At 43.9% G+C, this 8,437-nt stretch overlaps 2 protein-coding genes across 2 annotated transcripts; both read right to left on the bottom strand.

Annotated features, from left to right (window-relative positions):
- Positions 1 to 5,509: 5,509 nt before the first annotated feature.
- LOC132570073 (taste receptor type 2 member 7-like) lies at positions 5,510 to 6,406 on the bottom strand. Its single transcript, XM_060236514.1, has one exon. The coding sequence runs from the start codon at positions 6,404 to 6,406 to the stop codon at positions 5,510 to 5,512; it is 897 nt and encodes a 298-aa protein (XP_060092497.1).
- An 819-nt stretch (positions 6,407 to 7,225) lies between these two features.
- LOC132570072 (taste receptor type 2 member 8-like) lies at positions 7,226 to 8,170 on the bottom strand. The gene has a single exon (XM_060236513.1). The coding sequence runs from the start codon at positions 8,168 to 8,170 to the stop codon at positions 7,226 to 7,228; it is 945 nt and encodes a 314-aa protein (XP_060092496.1).
- Between the last annotated feature and the right edge of the window lie 267 nt (positions 8,171 to 8,437).

Raw genomic sequence — 8,437 nt, 5'->3', positions numbered from 1 at the left:
GGTGCCCAGTTTAGAAGTGGGGGCAGAAACGGCCTTGTGCCATGTAGAGCCCGGTTTTTATTGGGCCCTGCGTGAAAAAGCATAACTTAGACACCGTTCCTCTTTGGTTCAGCCACTTTTTCCTCCAGCCACATCCCTTCCGTTTGTCTCCTTTCCTTTGCTTCTCTATACTTTTTCGTCTTCAACCACTCTCTTTTCCATTTCAATTTGCTTCCAAAGAGAAAACAGAATTTTGCTTTCATTTTTGCCTTTTATTACATTGTACTATAGAACAATAAGTGATAGCTAGATTATAACAGTCATAAACCAGATAAAAAGCACAAATGCATCAAAAAAAGGAAAAAATAAAATGTACCAATTTATCAGAGGTATACTACTAAAATACATGTCCATATATAATACAGCAGCGTTAAAATGTAGATAAAATTTTAGTACATAGCAGTAGTCATTTGTAATAGCTCCACAAAGTCTACACCAAAAGGAAAAGCAACTATTATTCAAAACTATTCTTCTGTTTGATCACTTAGGCACAAAACCTAGCTGTCATTCTAGTGGTCGCTGGTATTTCATAAATTAGGGTTGCCAATCCCCAGGTGGGGGCAGGGGATCCCCCAGTTTTGAGACCCTCCCCCCGCTTCAGGGTCGTCAGAAAGCGGGGGGAGGGGAGGGAAATGTCTGCTGGGAACTCTATTATTCCCTATGGAGATTTATTCCCACAGAAAACCATGGATAATTGATCTGGGGTTCTGGGGGGGGGGCTGTTTTTTGGGGTAGAGGCACCAAATTTTCAGGATAGCATCTAGTGCCTCTCCCCAAAATACCCTCCAAGTTTCAAAAAGATTGGACCAGGGGGTCCAATTCTATGAGCCCAAAAAGAAGGTGCCCCTATCCTTCATTATTTCCTATGGAAGGAAGGAATTGAAAAGGTGTGCCGTCCCTTTACATGTGATGGCCCAAACTCCCTTTGGAGTTCAATTATGCTTGTCACAGCCTTGATCTTGGCTCCACCCCTAATGTCTCCTGGCTCCACCCCCCAAAGTCTCCTGGCTCCACCCCCAAAGTCCCCAGATATTTCTTGAATTGGACTTGGCAACCCTATCATCAATCAACAATTTCCCCAGATATATCTTTTCTGTTAGCACCTTAGACTGTTCCAGAATAGGGAGAATTGTCTTGTCCCTGACTTCCTTATAGAGGGATCAATGAATGAGAATATTTTCACCTCACCCATGGGACATGCGCAGATTCTTTCACTGTATGGGGTCCTTCGATATCTCCCTTCTGTTACTTTAGATGGCATAGCATTGCACCTGCCAAGGGTAAAAGCCCTTCTATACGGGGGGATAGTCTATATTTTTAAGATATTGGGCCATGTTCATGTTATATCTGAATGTTTCAGGAACCACAAAATCTGGGTTTCTTATTACATCTTGCTGGCATTCAGTGTCATGAACAGTAGATGCAACATTGGTTTAAATAGGTATATTTCTTTTTTCCGCGACAGTAGTCTTTTAAATATGCATTATGTATGATGTTTGCAAGTTAAACTTAACTGACTAAAAGGCAATCCTCTGAACAGGCAGTGGTGGACATAGAGATGCAAAGAGCTGGAAATTTTTCTTTGAAACTTATGTTTCTAGGTGTCTGTAATCAAAACACTTCCCACCTTGTTTTTGCAGCAACAAAAACGTCAAGAAGCAGATCTTGCCATGAATTACAGTACTACTGATGCTGTGCAGTTTAGCTCTTGCTCTGTTTCGACTATGTAACGTATATGTAATTATTAAACTGTTGCTCTTCTGGGTTCTGTGTGATGTTTTGCAGAGAAAACTCTGGCTTGGAGGGCTGTATTAATAGTTGTAGCGTGATGTACAGAGAGTGAGATGCAAATCTATGGAGTATTCTTTTACCAGTGATGCAGTGAGGTATCACGTTGTACACATCTGCCCAGAGATTTTTTTTCCAGACTTGCACAACCCAGAGTATAACAACTTGCGGTGGGCCATTCTCACAGTGCTTTGGGACATCAGGAAGAGGATTTCCATTTTGCATCATACATTCTGTGGAAAAGATGAGCACTGTGTGGAGTGAAGGACTATAGAAGCCATTGTTTCTTCTCCAATCCATGGATCAGCTTTTAATGCTGCATGAGGATGCCTTTGTGGAATGTATTGTTTGAAAGTGACTATGTTTTCATGCAAGGGTGAAATTCTAGCAAGGAGCTTAGCATCTACCTTAAAATGCTTCTTGAATTATAATTGTCATTAAAAAACCTTACTCCCATCATACTTTTAAAATTACTTTCTCCTGTGTGGCCACAGTGGCATGATGAAGATTTCCATCTGTCTTGCTTTGGTTATTTCCCCATTTTTAGAAATAGAAAGGATATCAAATCTTAGAGTTCAGCAAAATTTTCACAGGGGGTTTGAACAATGGAGCCCAGAAGCAAGTATTTGCAGGGGGGCAGGGCTCCCCCCCTTTTTTTACAGTAGGCCCTGTAAGACCCCGTGGCGCAGAGAGTTAAAGCTGCAGTACTGCAGTCCTAAGCTCTGCTCACGACCTGAGTTTGATCCCTGGTGGAAGCTGGGTTTTCAGATAGCCGGCTCAAGGTTGACTCAGCCTTCCATCCTTTCAAGGTTGGTAAAATGAGTACCCAGCTTGCTGGGGGGAAAGCGTAGATGACTGGGGAAGGCAAACCACCTCGTAAAAAGTCTGCCATGAAAATGTTGTGAAAGCAACGTCACCCTAGAGTCGGAAACGACTGGTGCTTGCACAGGGAACCTTTCCTTTCCTGTAAGAAGAGCCTTGTAAGCTCTTAGATGATTGACTACATCAGCGGTGTGTGGCCTAATAAGCAAAGGAATTCCTGCTACAAAAAACCTCGGGTGTGGTGGTAAGAAAGAAAGAGCACAATAAAAACTTAGTGGTTCCAGAGCTCTGCTCCTGTGAGTTCCTGCCCAAAATGAGGCCTGCACCTCACAGGGTGTCTGTTTTGGGGAGGGGAGGGGAAGGGGAAGGGAAAGGAGATTGTAAGCCACTCTGAGACTGCTTTAGGTAGTGAAGTATGGGGGTGTAAATCCAATCTTTTCTTATTCTTCTCCTTCAAGTTCCTCAGAGCAACACAGATTGTTCTCTGTTCCTTGTTTGATCCTTACAACCATCCTGTGAGGCAAGTTGTTGCACTAAAGTCACCCAAATGTAGTCAAAACCAATGGCTTCTATCCTACTACTCTGTTCTGCCTAGTTTGAAGGTTCAAGGAGCTCTCCTTGGATGAAGGCTTCTTCCAATGGAGGACAACTTCTTTTGCTTCAGGAGTTCTTCCAACATTGCTAAGCAGGGTGGTAGGCTACAAGCCACTGGTCTTGCATTATGGGCATTTGATTGTTGCCCGTGTGTTGAGTGCTCTGTGGGAATATTCTGGTGTCCTAGGAGTTCCGTAACTGTAACTCTTCCTTTCTAAAGGTTAATCATTGTGTTCAGTTAGGATTCCAATGGGATAGAGACAAACCACACACAACTGGTTAGATATACCATTCAACTGGTTTATTAAGCACAGTAGAACAATGCAGCCAGATACAGCACATACAAGCATGTGATATTCCCTCACCCACGAAAACATATGGTGCCTTCTGAACAATGCTAGGGTAAAGCCTCTTACTTCAGTGTCAGGTATCAAAAATAAGGCTGCGTCTTCTCAAGGATGACAAGAGGAGGCAGACCTTCATATGCATGTCTCATCTCACTCCCTGTCCAGTTGAGAAAGCTCAATCAGTTGTCCACCGGAACTCTTTGGTGTATGGAATTTTCCTGTGCCTAATCACTCTTGAGTTCCTGTGTACACATTGTCTGTTGGATGTGAATAGTTACTGACTGATTTCCCACTCGCCTTATGCCACTCTCTCTCTTCTTCTTCACGGGGCTGCTGCTGGATTTCACACAAGCTGCCCCGGGCCAGCGAGTTGCCCTGCCTCTCTTCAAGTCCCCTCCACAGCAGGCAGGATCCTTTGAAAACCGGTTTCTGTCTGCTGAGGAGGGACCTTGAAAAGGGGCGGGGCAACTTGCCTGCTCAGGGCAGCTTGTGCGAAATCCAGCAGGAGCCCCGCAGGGAAAAGGAGCAACGAGACTGGAACAAGGTGAGTGGGAAATTGGTCACTATTTTTGATGGGTTGAGATTGGAGTTACTCTGCATAGTGCTGCATTGAACAAGAACTAATGGATGTAAAGGACTATCCGCAAAATAAATGACAAAGCACATTGGAAAATATGCCAGCAGATCTCCTGAAATCTTGAAGTACTACTCTTGTATGCAATACGTTTTTAAAAGTCTTAGTTGGCGTAGAGGGAACACTTTGCTTTTGTTAGCCTACAGCAAAGATTTGCAAAGACAGAAGCATGCGAGGAAGCATTCCAGAAGAAATGAGCCTGCTGAGATACACACTTCTCTATGCACTAATGCTCCAAACATACTTGGAGTCTTCCCTGCCTGCATCTCCTTTTAATTAACAATTACAACGTTGGAAGGTCCACTCATAGTCATTTCCCATGTTAACGTCGTCTGGAATTCATGCAGTCTTTGTGGCATCAAAATTATTTGCATACTACATGGCTTGTGCAACTAAGCTGAAATGCGGTATAGCTGTAGCCCACCCACACTACTGTACAAATCTGGAAACTTTTACCTCTCCTCCTTCCGATGGAATTCATGTTGGCGATCCCTAAATGATGGTTTTTGATGCAAGCTAGAAAGACAAAGAGAGCCTCGTGGCACAGAGTGATAAACTGCAGTACTGCAGTCCAAGTTCTGCTCATGACCTGAGTTCGATCTCGGTAGAAGCTGAGTTTCAAGTAGCTGGCTCAAGGTTCACTAAGCTTTCCATCTTTCCAAGGTTGGTAAAATGAGTACCCAGCTTGCTGTGGGGAAAGTTTAGATGACTGGGGAAGGCAATGGAAAACTTCCCTGTAAAAAGTCTGCCAAGAAAATGTCATGATACGATGTCACCCCATGGTTAATAACAACTTAGTGCTTGCACAGGGGACTACCTTTATCTTTAGAAGTACAGATATCATTACACGGATTACCTGTCTACAAATAATGTATCTGTATAGCTCTCACCTACATGGGGGACTTGAGACCTTTGACAAAGATAGTAGGTGTATTTCCACACCACCCAAAAAGGCAAGATGAGACTCTCTAAGGAGTCTGAACTTTGTACATTTTACACCTAAATGCTCAACGTTTATATTACAAAGATTATCTCACAATACAGGTTAGCACTCCAACATAACCAAAAAAAGGCCAGGTCAGGACTGAAATGTGAATGCAGTGTGTGTGTTCCATCGGAAACAGGGGGATCAGAGTTGAGGAAGAAAGGGAGAGGTTTCTGGGAGCATCCAGTAAGACACTAAATGCTAGTTCCATTTACGATGGTATTCGTAGAAACAGAACCTGACAAAATACAGCAAGTGCTTACAAACTGTGCGCTCGGTGGCTTTTGCCTCATGCGGGCTTTATTCGGCACTGCCGCTGCTTGAAGAACATGAGAACCTTTTAACAATGTTCAGAATTCGGACACACATTTCTTTCAGTTTGGGATTGGTCACTATTAAGATGATTGAATGAGCAGAAGGATAGGAAGAAATCAGAATGATGGTGATCAGTTCTCCACTGCTGTCGAACCGAAAATCATGTGCAAACGTAACATTCAATACAACGAAATAGACAACAAAGAAGACAAGGAAGCACAACAGAGACCTCATGACATTCAGATGGGCCTGAGTACTGAGATCCTTCATGTCCAGGCCATTCCTTTTCAGGTTCCTCGTATGCCTCCACAGAGAGACGAACAAAAGAATGGACGCGGCTAAGCATACGGCGAAACAGAGGGCAGGGAGAGTGAACTGAGCAGGAGCCAAGAACTTAAACACTTCATTGGTTTTTGGGTTTCTCCACTCTGTCCCGTTTGCTGTCAGAACGTTGCATTGTCCTGCCTTCACATAAGCTATGTACGAAGGGAGAGAGAGAAGCACGTAAGCAATGCAGGGTATCGCAAGCAGTTGTGGCACGAGCTTGTCAATTCTCGACTTCAACCAGGGGAACGGGGGGTGAGCAAAGGTGGTGATCTTCAGGCAGTAGAAGACGTTGAGAGTGGTGTCGCTCGAGAAGCTGGCCATGTTGCAGTAGTTCCAGGCCATGTTTATGATCTGCTCCGTACAGCTAAACTCATAAGTCCCTGGAGAGCTGAGATAGAGATATCGGTTCGTCATGAGAAGCCCCTGCATTAGAAACCTGGAGAGGCTCAGACAGGTCAGGAGAAGGCCACAAGGGATCAGTTTCCGACTCTGGAGCCAACTGTAGCCATTCACAACGATGATAAATCCATTCCCTAGTAAGGCTACAATGGACATCGTGCTAAACACGGACAGATAAAGAGTCCTAAGGGACAATGAAATTTCGTGACTCATTATTGTCCAAGACAGACCAAGTTCTGTCTCTCTTTTTGAGTTTGCTTGCTTCTGTCTGGTTGAGCATCTGCTGGGTATTCAAATAGGTCATGTTACACAGAGAGATGCAAATCCTCGAAGTTATTTTTCCAACCTATGACAGGCTGTGCATTCCATTGCATGTATATGGGGAGGGGCATGACTCCATTTGCATGACCAAGCCTTTCTTTCTGCCTCAAGTCTCAGCTATCTCATTTGGTTTTTACCGAAAGCTGTTTACTCAGGACTGGTTGTAATGTTACATTTTTTTGCATAAGTATGAGCCATAGTTTTGGTGAAGGAGTAAACAATTTGTTTTACTGCATTCCTGTTATCTTGATTGAGGAATCCATTGTGTTATCTGCGCATCCCTTCTCCCTGTTTTTTAAAGATATGTGCTTAATGTGAAGAGACAGCAAGCATGGAATAACTGAGTTGTCTGTACAGTATATCTGGGAATTGTTTTTCTGTGCATGTGCCAATTTTCTCCACTTTTCTATCCCTCCATAGTTAACATGCACATGTGTATTTTGTTCCGTTATACTGCATCATGTGTTTTGTAGGCATTAACTACTTTCCGTTCTTGCACTGCATATTTCACTTTACTTGTTCATACTGAAAGCAGTGCTCGTGACAGCTTGCTCCGTAGTTTCAGCACTATAAGCATTTTGCGGCAGAATGACAAAAAGAATAGAAATGGACAAGATAAAAAAGACACACAGAATCACCACCTTTTCCTCCTGTTTAGGAAGCACTTCTTTTCAGGTTTAGAATATGGATGTATGCTTTTTTCAGCTTGGGATTGGTGACTATCAAGATGACGGAGTGAGCAGAAGGATACGAAGCCAGGACAATGTCAGAAATCAGCCGCTCAAGCTTACCATACTGGAGAATATCGCCCATAACAATGATCATGGCAGGAAAATGTACAATGTAGAAGAAGAGCAAGAGAAGCAAAGGCTTCATGACTCTGAGGTGGGCCTTAGTGCTGAGGTCCTTGGGGCTGAGGCCACCCTTCTTTAGATTCCTCGTGTGCCTCCACAAAGAGAGAAGCAAAACAAGGGATGCCATTAAGCAGATGCTAAAATTGATGGCAGTAAAAGAGAACTGGAGAGGACTTAACTTTGTAAGTAAACGGCTGCCACAAGTCTCGCTTCGGCTGATGTCCTCTGCTAGAGTTCCGATGTGATTGCGGCAGTTTTTCTCTTCGTAATAGGTCATGATTGGAGGAACGGAGCAGATGATGAAAGCTAGTAGTGATATTCCAAGGAATCTGGATACCAATACCCCAATTCTAGGCTTCAGCCATACAAAGAACTGGTGGGCAAAGTTGATGACCTTCACACAGTAGAAGACATTGAGCCATGTGGCACACCAGAGACTGGCTATGTTCAAATACATCCAGCTAAGAGAGAATGCCTGCTGATTTATGCCATATGTGTATGTCTCTGGAGAGCTGAAATACACAAATTGGCTGCTCACAATAACCCACTGCAAGAGAAAACGGGAGAGGCTCAGAATGGTTAAGAGGAACTCACAAGGGAGCATCTTCTTGCTGCGGAGCCAGCTCTGGCCATTCACGGCTAGGATGAATCCATTCCCTAACAGGGAAACAATGGACTTGATTCCAAATACAATTAGAAAAAATATGCCCAGCGGGGAAAACAGGTTTCTGTCCACCACCATCATCTTCAGAGAGAAATCTCCAAGAGGGGAGGAAGAGGAATCCAATGGTGTCTCTCCTGGTTTCTGTGCGACGTTTCGCAGGGGAAATTCTGGCTTTTGGGACTGTGTTAATAGTCATGGTTTGATATACAGGGTGTGAGATGCAAATCAGTGGAGGGTTCTGTTACTGAGTAGGTATCATGTTGTACACTTCTGCCTTGCATAACCAAGCCTCAGATTCAGCAGGAGCTCACAGGAGAGCAGCTCCTGAACCTTTTTGACGGCTCCCCC

The sequence above is a fragment of the Heteronotia binoei genome, chromosome 4 (assembly GCF_032191835.1).
Source record: "Heteronotia binoei isolate CCM8104 ecotype False Entrance Well chromosome 4, APGP_CSIRO_Hbin_v1, whole genome shotgun sequence".
Classification (NCBI taxonomy): Eukaryota; Metazoa; Chordata; class Lepidosauria; order Squamata; family Gekkonidae; genus Heteronotia; species Heteronotia binoei.
Note: the sequence above shows the minus strand (reverse complement) of the source record. Positions and strands in the feature narration are given on the sequence as shown.